This window comes from Muscardinus avellanarius, assembly GCF_963383645.1.
Source record: "Muscardinus avellanarius genome assembly, chromosome: 1".
Taxonomy (NCBI): Eukaryota; Metazoa; Chordata; class Mammalia; order Rodentia; family Gliridae; genus Muscardinus; species Muscardinus avellanarius.
Window position 1 is genome coordinate 185,112,685 of NC_137786.1, and position 23,725 is coordinate 185,136,409.

The 23,725-nt window shown below is 43.0% G+C and overlaps 1 protein-coding gene across 4 annotated transcripts in view; it reads left to right on the forward strand.

Annotated features, from left to right (window-relative positions):
* ZNF143 (zinc finger protein 143) overlaps positions 1-23,725 on the forward strand; it is a gene marked incomplete at both ends in the record, with an annotated part of 48,080 nt that overhangs the window by 16,015 nt on the left and 8,340 nt on the right. For all 4 annotated transcript variants that reach the window (XM_080718264.1, XM_080718265.1, XM_080718266.1 and 1 more), the window contains 6 exons: positions 3,886-3,960; positions 8,012-8,131; positions 10,936-11,011; positions 13,744-13,869; positions 18,261-18,440; positions 22,861-23,088. In XM_080718264.1, the coding sequence (XP_080574390.1) occupies positions 3,886-3,960; positions 8,012-8,131; positions 10,936-11,011; positions 13,744-13,869; positions 18,261-18,440; positions 22,861-23,088 (805 nt within the window). The remainder of the gene's footprint in view (positions 1-3,885; positions 3,961-8,011; positions 8,132-10,935; positions 11,012-13,743; positions 13,870-18,260; positions 18,441-22,860; positions 23,089-23,725) is intronic.

The following is a 23,725-nucleotide window of genomic DNA, read 5'->3' on the forward strand; positions in this document are numbered from 1 at the left end:
TACAAGTATGTGCCACCACACCCAGTTTCTTTCTTTTCTTTCTTCCTTCCCTCCCTCCTCCCTCCTTCCCTCCCTCTCTTCTTTCTTTCTTTCTTTCTTTCTTCTTTTCTTTTCTTTTCTTTTTTTTTCTTTCTTGTGGGTCTGGGGATGAAACTTGGGCATTTGACCTCCAAGCTACTTAGTGAGATCTCACTTAGCAACTTAGTGAGACCCTGTTTCCAAATAAAATATACAACAGGTCTAGGAGTATAGCCCAGAGGTAGAAAGCCTCTGGATTCCACCCCCAGTACCACTAAATTAATTAATTAATTAATTAATTAGGGGTTGGGGATTTAGCCCAGTGGCAGAGCACTTGCCTAGCACGTGCAAAGCCTGGGTTTGATCCTCGGCTCGAAAGAAAGAAAGGAAGAAAGAAAGAAAGAAAGAAAGAAAGAAAGAAAGAAAGAGAAAGAATAAATTTTGAAAAGAAGTGAAATATAGAAATATTGGAAGCCACGTATGGTGGCACATGCCTATAATCCCAGTGCTAGAGAGGCTGAGACAGGAGAATCACAATATTAAGGATAACCTCAGCAACTTAGTGTGATACTGTTTTAAAATAAAAAATAAAGCCTGGTATGATGGTGTACACTTGTAATTCTAGTACTTGGGAGGCTGAGATGGAAGGATCATATGTTCATGGCTAGCCTCAGCAATTTAGTGAGGCCCTCTTTAACTTAGTGAGACCCTGTTATTTTTTTTATTTTTTATTTTTTTGCAGGTGTGGGGCTAGAACCCAGGTATTCGACCTCTGAGCTACATCCCCTGCTCTACTTTTTTTTTTTTTTTTTTTTTTTTTTTTTTTGCAAGTCTGGGAATTGAACCCAGGGGCATTCTACCTCGGAGATAAACCCCCAGCTCTATTGTGAAATAGGGTCTGAGTTGCCGAGGACCTCACTAAGTAGCTAAGGCTGTCCGCAAACCACATCCTCCAATCTCAGCCTCCTGAATTCTGGGATTACAAGCATGCACCACCACGCCCGGCTTATTTTTTCTTTCTTTCTTTTTTTTGTGGATCTGGGGATAGAACTTGGGATTTGACCTCCAAGCTATACTCCCTGCCCTATTTTTTATTCTTTTTGTTTTGTTTTGGGTTTTTTGTTGTTGTTGTTGTTGTTGTTGTTGTTTTGTAGGTCTGGGGATGGAAACCAGGGGCATTCGACCTTTGAGCTACAGCCCCTGCCCTACCTTTTATTCTTTATTTTGAAACCAGGTCTCACTGAGTTGCAGAGGGCCTCACTAAGTAGCTGAGGCTGTCCACGAACTGCGATCCTCCGGTCTCAGCCTCCTGAATGCTGGGATTACAAGCGTGCACCACCACGCCTGGCTCTTATTTTTTATTTCTGAAACAGGGTCTCACTAAGTTGTGGAAGGCCTCAATAAGTAGCTGAGGCTATCTGCAAACCATGATCCTCCAATCTCAGCCTCCCAAATGCTGAGATTACAAGCATGTGCCACCATGCCTGGTTTGTTTGTTTTTTTTTAATTTCTGTAGTACTGGGGCTTGAACCCCAGGGCAGTCTGCCCTCCAGCTACACCTCCAGGCCTATTTTTTATTCATTCCTTTTAAACAGGGTCTCACTAAGTTGTGATGGCCTCACTAAAAACTGAGACAGGCGGGAAACCTGTGGTCCTCCTGTCTCAGCCTCTCAAGTACTGCGATTACAAGTATGAACCACCACACCCAGCATGAGACCATTTCAAAATAAAAAAATGAAATATGTCTGGGAGTGTACCTCAGATGTAGAATGCCCTTGGGTTGAATCCCCTATTCTACAAAAAAAAAGAGAGAGAAATATCGGAAGCAGGGTATGATGATGCACTCCTGTAATCCTGGTGCTTGCAAGGCTGAGACAGGAGGATCACAAGTTTGAGGATAGCCTCAGCAACATAGCAAGACTTTCAGCAACATAGTGAGAACCTGTTTTAAAACAAATAAACAAACAAAAAAAGGCCTGGGGTTGTAGCTTAGAGGTAGAATTCCCTTTGGTTCAATCCCTACTACCATACAAAAAAAAGAGAAAGAAATATTGAAAGAAAAATAAGGGAATGGGGTAAGGACCTATAAGAAAGAACTCAATAGCAAGCAGTTCACAAAAAGAGATACTCAAGTCATGTATGGTAATTCCAGTACTTTGGGCGCTTGATACAGGAGGATCACAGGTTCTAGACTAACCTCAGCAACCCTATTTCAAAGTAAAAATTTTAAAAATGGTCTAGGAAGCCAGGTGTGGTGGCACACGCTTGTAATCCCAGCATTCGGGAGGCTGAGATCCAGAGGATCGCAGTTTGTGGACAGCCTCAGCTACTTAGTGAGGCCCTCCGCAACTCAGTGAGACCTGGTTTCAGAATAAAGAATAAAAAATAGGGCAGGGGGTGTAGCTCGGAGGTGAAATGCCCCTGGGTTCTGTCCCCAGACCCGAAAAAAATAAAAAATTAAAAATGGGCTGGGGGTGTAGCTTGAAGGTAGAATGCCCCTGGATTCCCCAGTACCACAAAAGAGAAAAAAGAAATATTAAAAGATGAATGCCACAAAGAAATAATAATGCACTCAAGGAAATGTTTGTGAATTAAGTAACAATTATAGATGAGAAAAAGTAAAGTCTCAAATTACATGTCTGAAGGGCTGAGTTTGGAGCGTGATATGGTGACATGTTCCTGTAATTCCAGCTGCTTGGAAGGCTAAAGCAAACCGATTCCTTGAGTCCAAGAATCAAGACCAGCCTGAACTTACGTCTCTATAAAACTTAAAAGGCTTTTTGTTTTGTTTTGTTTTCACTTTTTATTTGGGAGATTTTCAAATGTACACAAAAATAAATCATAGTGAATCCCCATGTTCATATTGGCAGGGCCTAAACCATTATAGAAATGTAAAATTTAGCTGGGAAGAGTGGTGTACTCCTATAATCCAAGTACTTGGGAGACTGAGACAAAAGAGTCACAGTTTCATGGCCAGCCTCAGCAACTTAATGGGGTCCTCTACAACTTAGTGAGACCCTGTTTTGAAATAAATAATAAAGCCAGGCATGGTAATACACACTTACAATCCAGTACTTGGGAGACTGAGACAGGAAAATCACTGGCTTGAAGAGCAACTTAGCAAGACCTTATTAAAAAAAAAAAAAAAAAACAGGGCTGGGAGTATAGCCCAAAGGTAGAATGCCCCTGGATTCCATCTGCAGTAATACACACACACAAAGAGGGTTGGGAGCTGAATGTTGTAGAACACACTTGTAGTCTCAGTACTTGGGAGGATGAGACAGGAGAATCACAAGTTTGCAGCCAGCTTCAGCTACTTAGGCCCTCTGCAACTTAGTGAGACCCTTATTCAAAATAAAGAATTAAAAATAAGGCTGGAGGTGTAGCTTGGAGGTAGAATGCCTCTTGGTTCAATCCCTAGTACCATGAAAAAAAAAAAAAAGGCTGGGGGTATAGCTTATTGGTATAGTGCTCCTGGGTTCAATCCTAGTACCATAAAAAAGAAAACTTAAAACTTGAGACTAGTGGTATAGCTCAGTGCCAAAACACTTCAATAAGCCGGGGATGGTGTCGTACACTTGCAGTCGCAGCATTTGGGAGGCTGAGACCAGAGGATCATGGTTCACGGCCAGCCTCAGCTAATTAGTGAGGCCCTCCACAACTTAGTGGGACCCTGTTTCAAAAATAAAGCATAAAAAAATAGGGCAGGGGGTGTAGCTCGGAGGTCAAATGCCCCTGGGTTCCGTCCCCAGACCCACACACACACAAAAAAACTTGCATAGCTGGTACAAAACTCTAGGTTCCATCCCCAGCACTGCAAAAAGAAAAATAAATAAACATTTTTAAGCTTTGTTTTTATTTCTTTAGGTATCCATTGATGGAAGTGAAAGTGTAACAGGTACTGGAATAATTGGAGAAAATGAACAAGAGAAAAAAATGCAGGTATGTGAAGTTGCTTTTTTAATATACAAATCTCTCAGCATTTCTAGGTTATTCCATGGATGAAAGCAATAATAGAGAACTCACTCCTTTCCAGGAAAATCTCACCAGTTCAGAAAAGTAGAACATGTAGTAAGTAGCAGCTTTCTCAAATAATTCAGGTCCTAAGGTCCATTAGTGGTGACAAAGTAGAACCACAGAAATAGAAATACCACAGAAGTACAGGTGAAGTTTTATTCTAGAATGCAAGGCATGTTTTTGGTATCTAAGGCAGCTGTTGAGACCAAGTGATCTTGCTGTCCTGCCCATTGAAGTTTGAAGTTTGGGGATACTTTTTCTGATACTCTAGAAGTACTGTAACGAACGCTTGCTACTTGGTGCTTTTTTCATACTGGAGACTGAAGCCATGCGCATTTTCTGCATCCAACCCCCAGCCCCCGCCCCCTTTTTTTTTTTTCTGGATTTTTTTTTTTTTTCTTTGCTGGAGATTAAACCCAGTTTAATCTCCAGTTCTGTACTACATCCTCAGCCCTACTTTTTATCCTTTATTTTGAAACAGGGTTTCACTTAGTTGGGGAGGGCCCCTCTAGGTAACTGAAGCTAGTCATGAGCCTGCAATCCTCCTGACTCAGCCTCACTAAATAGCTGAGGCTGTCTGCGAACTGTGATCCTCCTATCTCAGCCTCCCAAATGCTGTGATTACAAGTGTGCGCCACCACGCCCAGCTTTTAAAAGTTTTTAAATTTAAGCCGGGTGTGGTGGTGCACGCTTGTAACCCTGTGCTTGGGAGGCAGAGACAGGAGGATCACGCAGGTTCGAAGCCAGCCGCGCTGGCTTAAGAGACCCTGTTTCCAAAAATAAAAAGTATAAAATAGGTCTGGGAGTCTAGCCCAGAGGTAGAAGGCTTCCAGGAACCCCAGTACCACCAAAAAAGAAAGAAAGAAAGAAAGAAAGAAAGAAAGAAAGAAAGAAAGAAAGAAAGAGAAAGAAAGAAAGAAAGAAAGAAAGAAAGAAAGAAAGAGAGAGAGAGAAAGAAGTAAGTCTTCCTCTGTTGCTGAGCGCCTCTGCTAATTTGCTATGGCTGGGCTAGAGCTTGTGGTTCTCCGTATGCAGCCTCTTGCAGTTCCTGGGATTACAGATGTGTGCCCCAAAATTCAACCAGGTGTTACCTTTAAATGCCTTTAAAATCAGTGCCGTTTGAACTTTTTATGTTATCATGTCCAGGAAAATGATCTTGTGCTGAGTATAAATCCAAAGTAGGATCATATGGGTTGTAATATCTCCTACAGGTGACTCAAATAATGTAATGCTCTCTTTTCCATTATTTTGGAAGATTGATTTGTTTATTCATTTATTTATTTTTGTGGCTTTACTTATTTTATTTATTTTTGTGGCATTAGGGATTGAACCCAGAGTCATTTTACCTCTGAACTATACCACTAGCCCTATTTTTTATTCTTTATTTATTTATTTAATTAATTAATTTTTTGTGGTACTGGGGATGGAACCCAGGGGCATACTATCTCTGAACCCCCATTTTTTATTCTTTATTTTGAAACAGGGTCTCACTGAATTGCAAAGGGTCTCACTAAGTAGCTGAGGCTGGCCGGGCGTGGTGGCGCATGCTTGTAATCCCCACGCTTGGGAGGCGGAGACAGGAGGATCACGCAGGTTCAGAGCCAGCCACACTGGCTTAATAAACCCTGTTTCCAAATATAAAAAAGTATAAAATAGGTCTGGGAGTGTAGCCCGGAGGTAGAAGGGCTTCCAGGAACCCCAGTACTGTGGGGAGCCATTAAGGCTTTCCCCTAGATTGGTGTCTCTGACTCAGCTGACTGACCTTCGCCCAGAGTCAACAAGGTTTGGGGTTATGGAAAGTTCAAAGAGGTCTGAGAAAGGATCAGGTGGTGATGACCTGAGGGTACTGATAAGCCTATCTGTAATGTGTGTGTTTTGTATTGGTCTGTATTGTATTCCGGTGTTGATTGACTTGTAGCTGTGTATAAATACCTCTGGAAAAACAAGGTCGGTGCAATAAAGATGAGATTGACCCAGAAGCTGCGTTGGCCACGGGCATGATAGAGAATACTGACCCAGGCATAGTCGTGGACCCGTAGGAAATATTGACCCACGAGCAGGGGTCGACCAGTAGAGATAGTAGGCTGGCGGCTCCCCCACGTTAGGGTTAAAAACTCTTCATCCTCACGCCTCACTTCAGAACCGTACTCTTGCCGGCTGGCTCCAAACAGTACCACCAAAAAAAAAAAAAAAAAAAAGTAGCTGAGGCTGTCCACAAACCTGATCCTCCTGTCTCAGCCTTCCAAATGCTGGGATTACAAGCATGCGCCACCACACCTGGCTTATTCTTTATTTTATTTATTTATTTATTTATTATTAATTTTTTTTTGGTGGTACTGGGGGGTGGAACCCAGGGGTTTTTATACCTCCAGGCTATACTCCCAGACCTATTTTATTTTTTTATTTGGAAATAGGGTCTCACTAAGTTCTGAGAGCCTCACTAAGAAGCTGAGGCTGGCTTTGAATCTGTCCAATTCTCCCAAACTCAGGGATTACAAGTGTGCCCCACCATGCCCGGCCTTATTCTTTATTTTAAAACAGGGTCTCACTGAGTTGCAAAGGGCCTTACTAAGTAGCTGAGGGCCACCAGGCCGGCTTATTCATTTATTTATTGTGACACTTTACACAGAGCTATGTCCCCATTTTATTTTTTATTTTTTGTTCTTACCCTGAGACTTGCTGAATTGGCAATATTGGCTTCAAATTTGCAGTCCCCCTACTTTTCCCTCCCTAGTCACTGGGGTAACTGATGTATGTCACCAAGCACAGCTTTTGTCATTGCTTTTGAAGTTAAGAATGCAGCTGGGCGTGGTGGCGCATGTTTGTAATCCCAGCATCTGGGAGTCTGAGACCGGAGGATTACAGTTTGCGAACAGCCTCAGCTACTTAGTGAGGCCCTCTGCAACTCAGTGAGACCCACTTTCAAAATAAAGAATTAAAAAATAGCGCAGGGGGTGTAGCTTGGAGGTTGAATGCCCCTGGGTTCCATCCCAGACCCGCCCCCCCCCAAAAAAAAAAAAAAGAATGCTTTTGAAGCCAGGTGCTGTGGTGTATGCCTGTAATCCCAATACTTGTCAGGCTGAGTAGGAAGTTTGCAGGTTTAAGACAAACTTAGCAACTTAACACCGTGGTTCAAAATAAAAATTGAAAAAGGCCTGGGAGTGTAGCTCAGCGATCAAATGCCCCTGGGTTTAGTCCCTGGTACCCCCAAAAAATAATGCTCTTGAAAATTTTTTAGGGCATATGTTCTTTAACAAAGCATAGCTAAACTAGGTATGGTGTCACATGCCTGCAATTCCACTCTTTGGAAGGGTGAGACAGGAGAGTTTAAGGTTCAAGATAAACCTCAGCAATTTAGTGAGACCCTGTTTCAAAATAAAAATGAAAGAGCTGGGGGTATGGCACAGAGATGGAACTCCCCTGGGTTCAATCTTCAGTACCAGAAAAAAATAAAGCATAACTGTAGATCTATCCCTTGAGTATGTCAAGGAATACCTGTATTCAGCGGAGATACTATTTGTGTTGGCTTTCTAGAGTAGAGATAGGTCTCTAAGTGCTGGCTATGCATTTCTTTTGGCTATTCCAGACTTCAGCCATGGAACAGAAAGAAGTTGACTGAATCAGATTGATAGAATCTTGGTAAAGTGATGACCTGAGTCTGGAACCCACATTACAGTTGTATCTTTTTATTGTGAACATAGTAATTTTACCTGTTTTATTTCTGTATAAATATTTTTTTTTTCAGTACTGGAGATGGAACCCAGGAGCATTCTATCTCCAAGTTACAGCCCCGACCCTATTTTTTATTCTTTTCATTTTGAAACAAGGTTTCACTAAGTTTCAAAAGGCCTTATTAAGTAGCTGATGCTGTTTGCAAACCATGATACTCCTGTCTGCTTCCCAAGTACTGCAATTGCAAGCATGTGCCACCACACCTGGCCTGTATGAATAATTTAAATCCTACTTTTTTATCTAGATTGTCTTACAAGGACATGCAACAAGAGTAACTGCTAAGTCTCAGCAGAGTGGAGAAAAGGCATTTCGATGTGAATATGATGGATGTGGAAAGTTATATACCACAGCTCATCACCTTAAGGTAAATATAAGAGAAGTGCTATATCTAGTAATGACATAAGTTAAATACTAACATGATGTACTTGTAGCATACATCACCATGCCTGGCAGTATTTTTATTTAAGTTGTAAGTAAATATAAACATATTCTAACTGATAATAACATAATAATAGCTGAAAGCTGGGCGTGGTGGCGCACGCTTGTAATCCCAACATTCGGGAGGCTGAGACCAGAGGATCGCGGTTCACGAACAGCCTCAGCTACTTAGTGAGGCCCTCCGCAACTTAGTGAGGCCCTGTTTCAAAATGAAGAATAAAAAGAGAGCAGGAAGTATAGCTCAGAGGTCGAATGCCCCTGGGTTCCATCCCCAGACCCGGAAAAAAAAATAATAATAGCTGTGATGTATTCAGCAACTTATAATGAGTCAGGAATTGCACACTTGCATATTGGAGTAGTGACCCTCCAGCCCATTTTCATTACTTGTTAATGTGTAAACTTGACATGTTAGTTGACTTCTTGTTACCTCATTTTCTCCAACTATAAAATTGAATCATAAGCCAGGTGTGGTGGCACATGCCTGTAATCCCAGTGCTTGGGAGGCTGAGACAAGAGGATCATAGGTTCAAAGCCAGCCCCAGCAACTGAGTGAGGCTCTCAGCAGCCTTTTGAGACCTTGTTTCCAAATAATGAATAAAATTGAGAGCCAGTCATGGTGGTACACGCTTGTAATCCCAGCATTTGGGAGGCTGAGACAGGAGGATTGCAGTTCGTGGACAGCCTCAGCTACTTAGTGAGGCCCTCTGCAACTCAGTGAGACCCTATGTTTCAAAATAAAGAATGAAGCCAGGCATGGTGGCACACGCTTGTAATTTCAGTGCTTGGGAGGCTGAGATAGGAGGATCACACAGGTTTGAAGTCAGCCTCAGCTACTTAGTGATGCTCTCAGCAACTTAGTGAGACCCTGTTTCCTGGGTTCCATCCCCAGTACTGCCAAAAAAAAAAAAAAAAAAAAAAAGTTCCTGAGGCTATCCTCAAACCTACAATCCTCCTGTCTTAGTCTCCCAAGTACAAGGATTACAGGTCTGCACCAGTACACCTGGTTTATAGTTTTGTTTGTTTGCTTTTGTCTACCTTTTTGCATGGAAAATCCAGCTCAAGGCCTCACACATTCTAGGCAAGCACTCTGTCCCTGAGGTATATTCCTAGCTACAGTTTCTTTGAAAACTTTGAGGGGTTTTTTTGCTGTTATTTGTGGTCCTGGGGATTGAACCCAGAAGCATTCTACCTTTGAGCTATGCCCCCCAGTCCTTTTTTTTGTTTTGTTTTGAAACAGGGTCCCATTAGGTTGCTGAGAGTCTGCCTAAGTTACTGAGACTTTCCTCGAACCTGCTATTCTACTGTCTCAGCCACCCAAATATTGGGATGATAAGCATCCACTACCACACCCCACACTTTGGTATTTTGGAACCAGGGGTGTTCTAGTCCTGAGTCACATTCCCCAACTCAAGTTCTTTTTATTTTTTATTTTAAAACAGAGCCAGGCATGGTGGCGCAAGCCTGTAATCCCAGCATTCTGGAGACTGAGAACGGAGGATCACAGTTCTCGGCCAGCCTCAGCTACTTAGGGAGGCCCTTCGCAACTCAGTGAGACCCTGTTTAAAAAAATTTTTAAAAAGCCGGGTGTGGTGGTGCAGGCTTGTAATCCCAGTGCTTGGGTGGCTGATACAGGAGAATCACATAGTTTCAAAGCCAGCTTCAGCTATTTAGTGAGGCTCTCAGCAACTTAGACCCTGTTTCCAAATAAAGTATAAAGTAGTTCTAGGAGCATAGCCTGGAGGTAGAAAAGTCCTTGGGTTCCACCCCCAGTACCACCAAAAAAAAAAAAAAAAAAAAGACTAAAAAATAGGGCTGGGGGTGTAGCTAGGAGGTACAATGCCCCTGGATTCCATCCCTGGTACCACAGAAAAAGGAAGGGAGGCAGGCAGGCAGGCAGGCGGAGTCTTGCTAAATTGTCAAGGCTGGCCTTGAACCTGTAGTCCTCCTGTCTCCAGTACTGGGATTACAGGCTTGCACCACCACACCCACCTTGGGTCTTACTTGTTGGTAAAGGAATTGTTTCACATATGGGTTAATTAACAGCCTAGAATTTTTGTAGATCAGTGAGGAAATCAAGGAAATCCAGGTGAGAGTTGATGTTGCAGGTCCAAGTCAAAAGACTCCTGGAATGTGTTTCTCAAACCGCGTTATTTTTTCTTTGAAACAAGATCTCAAGCCAGGCCTGGTGGCTCATGCTTATAATTCCAGCATTTGTGGGGCTGAGACAGGAGGATCACAGTTCCCGGACAGCCTCAACTACTTAGTGAGGCTCTTTGCAACTCAGTGAGATCCTGCTTCAAAATAAAGACAAAAAATTGGGCTGGGGTGTAACTCAGAGGTAGAATGCCCCTGGGTTTTATCCCCAGTAACTTAGAAAAGATTTGACTAATTTGTGAAGGCCTCTCTAGGGTACTAAGGCTGGCCTCCAACCTTCAATCCTCCTATCTCAGCCTACTGAGTACTGGGATTATAAGTGTGCACCACCACATACCAGCTCTGTCTCGTTATTCTTTAAAGCATATAACAGAGCTGGGGTGTGGCTTAGTGGTAAGGTACTTGCCTGTAACATGCTTGAAGCCATGGGTTCAATCCCTAGCACTGCCAAAGAATTAAAAAATAAAGCATACAGCAAAGTAATTTAGCACAAAGGGGGAAGTAGGTATCTTTTAAGGCCATTTTACCCCAAAGGTATGTAAAAGAAATTGAATCATGCTTGTGTTTTAATGACAGGTCCATGGGAGGTCGCACACAGGAGACCGGCCTTATCAGTGTGAGCATCTAGGCTGTGGGAAAGCATTTGCAACAGGTAAAAGCATAGATTTTCTGTTTCTTGGTTCTGGTGGGAGTTGAGTGCAGACAGACTGGAAGAAAGAACTAGCACCCCATCTTTGTCTGAGGCCACAGAAACACACAGTCAGATTTTCAGTCCTTCTCAACTGCCTCACAGCCTGCTTGCTTTGGATCCCTCTCTGTGTTCTAGTTTTTTTCCATAGTCTGCCCATGCCCACTGTATTTGATGCTTTTCATTCTGCACTCTGTTTTCTTTTAGCAAGAAAAATAAAAGTCAAGCTTTAAAAGTTGACTGAAATTATAGTAACAACATTAAAATAGATCTTAGGAGCCGGGAGCAGTGGCGCACACTTGTAATCCCCACGCTTGGGAAGCTGAGAAAGGAGGATCACACAGGTTCGAAGCCAGTCTCAGCTGGCTTAAGAGACCCTATTTCCAAATAAAATATAAAATAGGAGCCGGGCGTGGTGGCGCACGCTTGTAATCCCCGCGCTTGGGAGGCAGAGACAGGAGGATCGCGCAGGTTCGAAGCCAGCCGCGCGCGCTGGCTTAGGAAACCCTGTTTCCAAATAAAAATGTAAAAATAGGTCTGGGAGTGTAGCCCGGAAGTAGAAGGGCTTCCAGGAACCCCAGTACCACCAAAAAAAAAAAAAAAACAAACAAAAAACCAAATGAAATAGGTCTGGGAGTGTAGCCTGGAGGTAGAAAGCCCCTGAGTTCCATCCCTAGTACCACACACACACACAAAAAAAACAATAGATCTTAGGGAATCACTATGACTTAGCAGGACAGGGCCTGCTCAGGGACCACATCCAGCAGGACCAACACTGGCTGGTACCAGGCCTCCTGAGCTTTCATTCCTCATTCCTTGACTTAATTGCACTTTAATCTTTTGGGGTATAAGTTTTTGGTGGTACCGGGGGTGGAACCCAGAGGCTTTCTACCTTCGGGCTATACTCCCAGACCTCCCAGACCTTTTTATATATGTATATATATTTTTTTTATTTGGAAACAGGGTCTCACTAAGTTGCTGAAAGCCTCACTAAGTAGCTGAGGCTGGGTTTGAACCCGTGTGATCCTCCTGTCTGAGCCTCCCAAGCAGGGGAATTACAAGCGTGTGCCACCACGCCTGGCTTGGGGTATAAGTTTTGATCAACATTTAATATAATGTTGAAGAAGCGCCTTGAGCCGGGCATGGTGGAGCACGCTTGTAATCCTAGCATTTGGGATAATGAGACAGGAGGATCTCAGTTCACAGAGTCTCAACTACTTAGTGACACCCTTTGAAACTCAATGAGACCCTATTTCAAAATAAAGGATAAAGCTGGGTGTGGTGGTACAGGCTTGTAATCTCAGAATTCAGGAGGTTGAGACTGGAGGATCAAGGTTGGCAGACAGCCTCAGCTACTTAGCGAGACCCTTCGCAACTCAGTGAGACCCTGTTTCAAAACAATTCTTAAAATCCGGGCATGGTGGCGCACGCTTGTAATCCCCACGCTTAGGAGGTAGAGACAGGAGGATTGTGCAGGTTCAAAGCCAGATGTGCTGGCTTAAGAGACCCTGTTTCCAAATAAAAAAGTATAAAAATAGGTCTGGGAGCGTAGCCAGGAGGTAGAAGGGTTTCCAGGAACCCCAGTACCACAAAAAAAAAAAAAAATTCTTAAAAAATTTTGGCCAGGCGTGGTGGTGCACATTTGTAATCCAAGCATTCAGGAGGCGGAGACCAGAGGTTCATAGACAGCTTCAGCTACTTACTGAGGCCTTCTGCAACTTAGTGAGAAACTGTTTAAAAAAAAAATAGGGCAGGGGGTGTAGATCGGAGGTTGAATGCCCCTGAGTTCCATCCCCAGACCTATTAAAAAAAATTTTTTTTTAAATAGGGTTGAGGGTGTAGTTCAGAGATAGAATGCCCCTGGGTTCCCAGTACTGCAAATAGATAGATAGATAGATAGATAGATAGATAGATAGATAGGTAGGAAGCGCCCAACCTGTTTGGTTGTTTTTTTTTTTTTAATTGAAACCAGGGTCATTCTATCTCCAAGATATACCCCAAGCCATTTTTATTGTTTTGTTTTGCAATAGGATTTCGTGATGTTGCTAAGATTCTCACAAGTTGGCTGAGGATGATCTTGAACCTGTGATCTTCCTGTCTCAGGTTTTTAAGTACTGAGATCACAGAGGTGTGCCAGCAAGCCCACCTCAATCTGCTTTATTTTTATTTTATTTTATTAGGGGTCTTATACCTCTGAGCTATACCCCCAGGATTACTTTTTATTTGGAAACAGGGTCTTGCTAAGTTGCTGAGAGCCCCACTATGTTGCTGAGGCTGGCTGCAAATCTGCAGTCCTCCTGTCTCAGCCTCCCAAGTACTTAGATTACGAGCATGAGCCACTATACCTGCCATCAACCTCTTTTTTTTTTTTTTAAGATTTAAAGAAGTTTATTAGAAAGATAGAAATACAGAATATAAAAGATAGAAATACAGAGGATAGAAATACAGCCCCGTGCCAAGATGGCATGGGGGGTGACTCGAATACACCCCATCAACCTCTTTTAAACAGAGATGAAATTTGAATTTTCATTGTGACAGTTCCTGAGCTTATACTCTTGTATATTTTTAATATTCATTTTGTTGTATTTGCCTAACATTATATCCTGATGTTTATTGTGTTTTTCAATAACTTAATCTCAATGTGCATGTTTAGAGAAGTATTGTATAATTAAGTTTCTTTTAAATTTTTCTTAAAGGTTATGGATTAAAAAGTCATGTCAGAACTCACACAGGAGAAAAGCCATATCGGTGTTCAGAAGATAATTGTACCAAATCTTTCAAAACTTCAGGAGATCTACAAAAACATATCAGAACTCATACAGGTACAAGTCTCAACAGTGTCATATCTAAACTGAAAGGTCTTAATCTATAGGGAGGGTACTTGGGGAAAGAGTCTGAGTTTCAGGGAATCAATCTCAGGGGCTCCTCTTAAATCCTGAAATTCAAGCTGAGTGTGGTGTACATATACTTGTAATCCTAGTACTTGGAAGGCTGAGACTGGAGGTTGAAGGTTCAAGGACAGACTCAGCTATTAGTGAGGCCCTCTACAACTTAGTGAAACCTTGTTTCAAAATGAAGAATAAAAAATAGGCTGGGGGGTATAGCTTGAAGATAGAATATCCCTGGTTCTACTGTTAAAAAAAAAATCCTAAACCGGGCATAGTGGTGCACACTTGTAATCCCAGCATTCAGGAAGCTGAGACGAGAATCCAGGTTTTCAGCCAGTCTCAGACACTTCATGAGGCCTTCTGCAATTTAGTGAGACTCTTTCTTTTCTTTTCTTTTTTTTTTTTAATCATTTATACTTTATTTTTTTTTATTTTTAATTTATTTTTTAAATTGGTGCATTGTAGTCATATATCAATCACATTGGAGTACAAGACTTGAGAGGATATACAAGCACACATCATCCAATTAGCCCTCCTCCAGCCCCCATTACATTCCCTCCCCCTCCCTCCATCCCACACTTCTTTGGTGATTTACTTTGATACATTTGTTTATGTACCTCCTGCGTTTTAAAGAGGCTCCGTCCTCCAGTATTACATACCCTCTGATTGGTCACATTAGTTGCTTCACTATAGGGCCCTTTCTATAGCTCAACCTCTTCCTGTTGCCCTTTTCCTCCTAGTTATTGCTGATTAAGAGAAGTGTATGATTTATATTTTCTGCGATATTTCTCTGTGCATGCTGCGTTGCAAGTACCAATCCCACTCTTGATGGTCCCAGTAGTGGCCTGGCTACTCAGTGGACTGATCCAGACCTTGCTGGCTCAAGCAGCGGCCTTGCCTCATGGGAGGCCCCAGTTCTGGTCTCGCTGGCCCCTGAACCGGTCTAACCCCTAAGCTGGCTTTGGTCCCGGCCTTGGAGGCCGCAGGAGTGAACTTGCCTCACGCCAGGCTCCGATGCTGGCCATTGGCCCCTGCACCGGTCTAACCCCTTGGCAGGATTCCAATCCCGGCCTCGGAGGCCCCAGCACCGGCCTAACCCCTCGGCAGGCTCCAATGCCGGCCTCATTGGCCCCAGCACCGGCCTAACCCCTCGGCAGGCTCCGATCCCAGCCTCGGAGGCCCCAACATTGGTCATGCCTCAAGGCAGGCTCCGATGCCGGCCTCGCTGGCCCCAGCACCGGCCTAACCCCTCGGCAGCCTCTTATCCTGGCCTCGGAGGCCCCAGTACCGGCCTGGCCTCACGGCAGGCTCCGATGCCGGCCTCGCTGGCTCCAGCACCGGCCTAACCCCTCGGCAGGCTCTTATCCTGGCCTCGAGGCCCCAGTACCGGCTTTGCCTCACGGCAGGCTCTTATGCCGGCCTCACTGGCCCCAGCATAGTGAGACTCTTTCAAAATAAAGAATAAAAATAGGGCTGGAGGTATAGCTCAAAGGTAGAATGTGCCTGGGTTCCATCCCCAATACCACACACACACAAAAATCCTAAAATGCCACATAATGTGTGATTTGTGCATGTATGCTTCTTACCAAGATGAGAAGCCAGGATTCTTTTAGATTATCAAAGGTATCTGTGTGCTGAGTGTGGTGACACATGCTTGTAATCCCAGTACTTGGGAGGCTGAGACAGGACATCATAGGTTCTTACCCAGCCTCAGCTACTTAGTGAGGCCCTTTGCAATTTAGTGAGACCTTGTTTCAAAATAAAGAATAAAAAAATAGGGCTGGGAGTGTAGCTCAGAGGTACAATCCCCAGTACCACAAAATAAGTAAATAAAATAAAAAATAGGGACAGTGGTGTAGCCAAGAGGTAGAATTCCCTTGGATTCAATTCTCAGTACTAAAAAAAAAAAAAAAAAGCAGGGTTGGGGGGAATCTGTTCCAGAAGAGATGAACAATAGTCTGGATAACCAGCCCACTCAGTTTTCAGATAAATCTGAACAACAAGCTCATTTTCTTAGGATTACACATGGAATTAGTAGGCAACCTAAAATCAGAATTTAAGGCACCCATTCTGTCTCAGATTAGTATTACTTTTCCTTCAGTAAACTGCTACTGAATCCTAACAGCCTACAGAGGACCATCTCTCCTTCCCTTTGTATCTCCTTATCTCCTTTTCCTAAATGGTACTATTCTTGACTCTCCCTCACTCCTCTCTTCTCCCCATCTTTGACTTCTTGTGGAGTTGATGTTTAGAGGTAATTATTTGCTATGGATCAGATTTTTTTTTTTTTTTTTTTTTTTTTTTTGCAGTACTGGGGTTGGTACCCACAGACATTCTACCACTAAGCTATATCTCCAGCCCTGTTTTTAATTCTTTTTTTTTTTTTTTTTTTTTTTTTTTGGCAGGTGTCTGTGAATGGACCCAGGGGCATTCACCTCCATGCTACACCCCCTGCCCTATTTTTTATTATTTATTTTGAAACAGGGTCTCACTATAAGTTGTGGAGGGCCTAAGTAGCTGAGTCTGTCCACAAACCCAAATAGATCCTCCTGTCTCAGCCTCCCAAATGCTGGGATTACAAGCATGGGTCACCACGCCCGGCTTTATTCTTTATTTTGCAACAGGTACTATGTAGCTGTTCATTAAGTAGCTAAGGCTGGCTGCAAGCCTGTGAATCTTCTATTTTATACTCCCAAGTACTGGGATTATAAGCATGGGCCACCACACCTAGCTCCAGCACTTATTTTAAAGAGGAAAAATTATTTTTATTCCAGGTATTACAGAATAAATAAAACAAGAAATAAGTTTTTAGGTGATTCTTGGGTTTTAATTTAATCCTTACACCAGACTCTATTTTTTTTTTTTTTTTCAGTACTAGGGATTGAACCCAGGGGCATTCCACCTCTAAACTATACCTTCAGCCCTATTTTTTTATTCTTTATTTTGAAACAGTCTCACCAAGTAGGCTGTGAACCTGCGATACTCCTGTCTCAGCCTCCCAAGTACTGGGATTACAAGCATACACCACTATACTCGTTTTTTTTTTTTTCTTTTCGTGTGTGTGTGTGTGTGTGTGTGTGTGTGTGTGTGTGTGTGTGTGTGTGTGGTGTGCTTGAGATTGAACCCAGAGGCATTTTTTGAGCTGTACCCTCAGCCCGATTTTATTTCTTCTTTGGGAAACAGGGTCTCACTAAGTTGATGAGAGTCTCACTACTTGCTGAGGCTGTCCTCAAACCTGCAATCCTGCCGCCTCATCCTCCCAAATACAGGGATTACAGGCATGTGCCACTATGTGTGGCTAAAATTTTTTTGTGAGTCTGGCATAGTGGTTAATGCCTGTAATCCCAGTACTTGGGAGACAGAGACAGAAGGATCACAGGGTTGAGGACAACCGTAGCAATTTAGCAAGGTCCTTCAGCAACTTAGATCCTGTTTAAAAAAAAAAAAAAAAAAAAAAATCCTCAGTACCAAAAAGTCCCTTCTCTGCTTTTCTCAGTTTTTTTTGTGTGTGAGGGAATGGTAGTGGGAATTGAACCCAAGGAGCCTTCTACTTCCAAGCTACATTCCAGCCCTTTTTTATTTTTCATTTGAAACAGGGTCTCACTAAGTTGCCTGAGGCTGGCCTCACACTTGTAACCCTTCAGTCTCAGCCTTCCAAGCACTGGGATTACAGGCATGTTTCACCATCTTCAGCTCAATTTTTTTTCTTTTCTTTTTTTGTACTGGGGATTGAATTCTGTGGTATTCTACTTCCATGCTATACCCTCAGCCCTTTTCACTTTTGTAAACCTATTTAGGGTCTCATTAGGTTGCTGAGAGTCCAGGCTTCAGCTCAAAAAAAACATTTTTTTTTCGGGTCTGGCGATGGAACCCAGGGGCATTCTATCTTCAAGCTACACCTGCAGCTCTATTTCTCATTCTTTATTTTGAAACAGGGTCTCACTGAGTTGCAAAGGGCCTCACTAAGTAGTAGCTGAGGCTGTCCGCGAACTGTGATCCTCCGGTCTCAGCCTCCCAAATGCTGGGATTAGAAGCTTCACCACCATCTCTAGCAGCTCAATTTTTAATATGCCCACCTGGGTGACTTCATCTTGGATAGTCACATAATCACTGCTGAATTTTGAATATTATTCAGTTTTTCTTATGCAAATTCAAGTTTCTAGAGGAAGGTGCTTTTCCTAGGGAAGAAAAAAAAGTGGCAGGAAGGAAAGCTCAACACCAAAAGGCTGTCTTAAGCAAAATCCTAGGCAACTTTGAAGGAGAAAACATTTCAAATTTATATGTATTTTTGTACCTATTTAATTTATTCCCGCTTGTATTTTCAGGTGAAAGGCCCTTCAAGTGTCCCTTTGAAGGCTGCGGTCGGTCTTTTACAACATCAAATATCAGAAAAGTACACATTAGGACACACACAGGAGAAAGACCTTATTACTGCACAGAACCAGGATGTGGGAGGGCATTTGCCAGCGCAACCAATTATAAGAACCATGTGAGGATACACACAGGTAATGATCCCTGAACTCTTGGTCTCTTTCTCCTTTAGAAACCAATTAATCTCTTCCCTCCTTCCTACCACTTGGCATGGTGGAAAGGAGTTAAGCAACTTTAAAAATTTTCAGCTTAGCATTCATATGTTCATTCATGTGTTCATTTGTTCAACAAAGTTACTGAGCATCAACTTTGAGTTTCCCCTGCTGGGCACCAGCAATACAGAGACAGATAAGATATTGTCCAAGGCAGTCTAGCTTGGGAGAGAGAGTAGAAACAGACTTGTTGTGGAATGTCTCCTTTGTTTTTGTTTGGTATTCATTTATTTATTTTTGTGTATGGGGATTGAATCCAGGGGCATTCTATCTCCAAACTATATCTTCATCTCTATTTCATTCTTTTTTTTTTGAAACAGGGTCTCACTAAGTTTCGGAGGCCTCACAAATTGCTGAGGCTAGCTGCGAACCTACAATCCTCCTGTCTCAATTTCCCAAGTACTGGGATTACAAGTGAGCACCACCATACCCAGCTGAAAGTCTCCTTTATGAACAGGATTCTATGCAAGCAGAAATGGGAGCTGTCGTTCTAAAATGGAGAGCCATTTCAGAAAGGCTTTACTGGGGAACTTGACTTTTAGACTGAATCCTTTAGTTTGCCAAGTAGTCAAAAGCGTATTATTGGCAGGAAATGCCATGGGTATAGGTACAAAAGTATAAAAAAGCATGTCACTGGGAGTGGGGCATGGCGACACTTTGGTAATCCTAGGATGTGGGAGGCTGAGATAGGAGGGTTGTTGGTTCAGGCCAACCGCAGCAATTTGGCAAGATCCTCAGCAACTTGGACCCTGTTTAAAAAACAATGGGGGGGTGCCGGGGTTCCCGGGAGCCCTTCTCCCTCCAGGCTACACCCCCAGACCTATTTCATACTTTTATTTGGAAACAGGGTCTCTTACGCCAGCGAGGCTGGCTTGGAACCTGCGCGATCCTCCTGTCTCTGCCTCCCAAGCACGGGGATTACAAGCGTGCGCCACCACGCCCAGCTTTTGTGTGTGTGTGGTACTAGGAATGGAACCCAGGGACAGGGACATTCTGACTCCAAGCTATGCCCCTAGCCCTATTTTTTATTATTTATTTTTAAACAAGGTGTTACAGAGGGCCTCACTAAGTAGCTGAGGCTGTCCAGGAACCACGACCCTCTTGTCTCGGCCTCCCAAGTACTGGGATTACAAGTGTAAGCCACCACACCCAGTGACCCTGTTTCAGAATTTGAAAAACAGGACTGAGGATATAGCTCAGAGATAAAATGCCCCTGGGTTCCATCTTCAGTAAAACACACACACACACACTATCTCCTCTCTCTCTCTCTCTCTCTCTCTCTCTCTCTCTCTCTCTCTCTCTCTCTTTCTCTTTTTCTCTCGGAAGCCAGGTGCAGTGGGGTACTCTGTAATCCAAGTACTTGGTAGGCAAAGACAAGAGGATCACAGGTTTAAGGCCACTTCAGTAACTTAGTGAGACTCAATTTCAAAATAAAAAATAAAAAGGTCTGGGAGTATAGCTCAGGGATAAAATACCCCTGGCCTCAAACCCCAGTACCAAAAAAATACTAAAAAAAACAGCAGCAAAAGCTAGGTGTGGTGGCGCACTCTTGTAATCCCAGCATTCTGGAGGCTGAGAAAGGAGGATCGCAGTTTGCGGACAGCCTCAGCTACTTAGTGAGGCCCTCTGCAACTCAGTGAGACCCTGTTTCAAAATAAAGAATAAAAAAAGGGCAGGGGATAGAGCTCAGAGGTTGAATGCCCCTGGGTTCCATCCCCAGATGCGCAAAAAAACCCAACAGAATAAAAACAAACATGTAGCAACAAAAATGATTTAGTGTTTATTACCATATTCACAGTGTTATGCAACCATTATCACACTGCAGTCTTTTGTGTGTGTGTGTGTGCAGCACCGAAGATTGAACCCAAGGGCATTCTACCTCCAAGCTACACCCCAGCCCTATTTTTTATTCTTTTTTTTTTTTTTTTATCATAACTGGGGATGGAACCAAGGGGCATTCTACCTCCAAGCTATACCCCCCCAGCCCTATTTTTTATTCTTTATTTGGAAACAGAGTCTCACTGAGTTGCAAAGGGCCTCACTAAGTAGCTGAGGCTGTCTGTGAACCATGATCCTCCTCTCTCAGCCTCCAAATGCTCGGATTACAAGTGTGTGCCACCACGCCTAGCTCTTATTCTTTTTTTTTTTTTTTTTTTTTTGGTGGTACTGGGGTTCCTAGATACCCTTCTACCTCCAGGCTACACTCTCAGACACTTATTCATTTATATTTTTTTATTTGGAAACAGGATCTCTTAAGCCAGCAAGGCTGGCTTTGAACCTGTGTGATCCTCCCGTCTCCGCCTCCCAAGCAAGTATAAAATAGGTCTGGGAGTATAGCCCTGAGGTAGAAAAGTCCGTGGGTTCCACCCTCAGTACTATAAATAAATAAATAAATAAATAAATAAATAAATAAATAAAAAGAAAAAGAAAAAGAAAACTTATATTGCATTACATAAGTGGAAGATGTTACTGTTTGTGGGTGGTTTTGTTGTGTTTAAAACCTTGGGAAAAGATCTGGCTACCTAAGGAAAGTATAGAAAGTATGAGTTCCCAGCCGGGCGTGGTGGCGCACGCTTGTAATCCCCGCGCTGGGAGGCTGAGACAGGAGGATCGCACAGGTTTGAAGCCAGCCTCAGCTTCTTAGTGAGGCTCTCAGCAACTTAGTGAGACCCTGTTTCCAAATAAAGTATAAAATAGGTCTGGGAGTATAGCCCGGAGGTAGAAAGCCTCTGGGTTCCACCCCCAATACCACAAAAAAAAAAAAGAAAGTATGGATTCACACTAATACCTTCAATTCCCGTTCATCTCACAGGGCTTTTTTTGTTCTCTCCCCCATTCCACATTTGTATGCCCTTTCTTCCACAATGAGAACCTTGGCTTCTAACAGCATTGCAACATTTATTCGTTTGCTCAATCAATTTTTGTGTGTGTGTGTGTGGTACTGGGGATGGAACCCAGGGGCTTTTCTACCTCCAGGCTATACTCCCAGACCTATTTTATACTTTATTTGTAAACAGGGTCTCACTAAGTTGCTGAGAGCCTCACTAAGTAGCTGAGGCTGGCTTTGAACCTGCACGACCCTCCTGTCTCAGCCTCCTAAGCACTGGGATTACAAGCTTCACCATGCCTTGCTGCTCAATCTTAATTGTATCTAAAATAGTTTCAATTATTTCACAGTGAATAATCCTACTAAAAAGAGTTAAAAGATTTATTTGCAATTCTTTCTACCATTCCAACCACATAGCCCAAGACTAAGTGAGGATTTAGTCAAATGTTTTACATATAGTGGTGCACACCTGTAATACCAGGATACCAGTGCTTGGGAGGCTGAGACAGAAGGATCACAGGTTCAAGACCAGCCTCAGAAACTTAGCAAGATCCTGTCTCAAAAAAAAAAAAAAAATTAAAAAGGGCTAGAGTTAAAAGGCAGCGGGGGTTGGGGAGGCGCTGGGGTTGTAACTTGGAAGTAAAATGCCCCAAAATTTATTCTCCAGTACAAAAAAAAAAAACTTAATTATTGTTTTCCTGCCCCAGCCCCCTTCAGTGTGTGCTTTTTTTTCTCATATTTTTCCTTTCTTCGATTTTGAATATTTTCCAAAATATACCTCTCTCTGTTTTGTTTTGTTTTGTGATACTGAGGATGGAACCCAGAGGCATTCTAACTCTGAGCTACACCCCAGCCCTATCTTTAATTCCTTATTTTGAAACAGGGTCTCACTGAGTTGCAAAGGGCCTCACTAAGTAGTAGCTGAGGCTGTCTGTGAACCATGATCCTCCTGTCTCAGCCTCCCAAATGCTGGGATTACAAGCGTGCACCACCACACCCGGCTTCAGTGTCTACTTTAAAAGTATTCATTTAAACTAAGAAGTTAGCCGGGCGTGGTGGCACACCCTGCGCTTGGGAGGCAGAGACAGGAGGATCACGCAGGTTCAAAGCCAGCCGCACTGGCTTAAGAGACCCTGTTTCTAAATAAAAAAGTATAAAATAGGTCTGGGAGTGTAGCCCGGAGGTAGAAGAGCTTCCAGGAACCCCAGTACCACCAAAAAATATAATAAAAATAAAATAAGAAGTTAATTTGTTCCAGTCGGCTTTCAATTTTAGGTTCCAATACCACCATGTGATATTTATTGTTTTTTTGTTGTTTTTTTTTTAATAAAGCCAGGCATGGTGGTACACGTTTGTGCTAGGACTTTGTCCATGCTAGGCAAGCACTTTACCACTGAACTATGTTCCCATCCCAGATTTGGCAACTACTTATTTTTAGAGGTCTTCTGCCCCCAGGATAGAATAAATTATGCCTACCTGCATAAAAGATAACTTTTTGTGCTATTTTTTCCTTAGGGGAAAAGCCATATGTTTGTACAGTTCCTGGGTGTGACAAAAGGTTTACAGAATATTCCAGTTTGTACAAACACCATGTTGTTCACACTCACTCCAAACCATATAACTGTAACCACTGTGGAAAGACATACAAACAGATCTCCACGTTGGCCATGCACAAGCGGACGGCCCACAATGACACTGAGCCCATCGAGGAGGAGCAGGAAGCCTTCTTTGAGCCTCCCCCAGGTAAAAATGTTGTTTATTCAACCTGTTTCTATTTTTGAGGATCAAACAGTTGTGAACATAATTTGTGATTCATAGCATTTTCTCATGTTATAAATTTTCATTCATATAGCAACAATAATTGACCACTGTGATAGGTGCTATTGAAAGGTACTGGTGCTCTGGGTTATATTCAACGGGAATTTACTCTGATCTGAGAGGGTGTAGAAGGCTTCCTTGAGGACACTGTGGGGAGATTTGTTTGTACAAACACCATGTAGAGGTGTGAATGGAGGTTACAAGGTGGAGAAGCAGGGTTTCAGGGAAAGGGAAGCAGAGACCAAAGGCAAGAGACATTTCAAGTAGAGGGTGACACATGTAGAAAGCCGTGAAGTTGTAGAGGGCAAAGTCAATCAGAGATGCTGAAGGAAGCCTGGCCAGTATGATGCTTCAGCCTGGGAAGGTGATGTGAAAGGAGGCTGGAGAGTGAGGCAGTCCAGCTGGGTGATTTGGGTTTTTTGAAAATGTCAGTCTTGAGCCGGGCGTGGTGGCGCATGCTTGTAATCCCCACACTCGGGAGGCAGGGACAGGAGGATCGCGCAGGTTTGAAGCCAGCCTCGCTGACTTAAGAGACCCTGTTTCCAAATAAAAATATAAAATA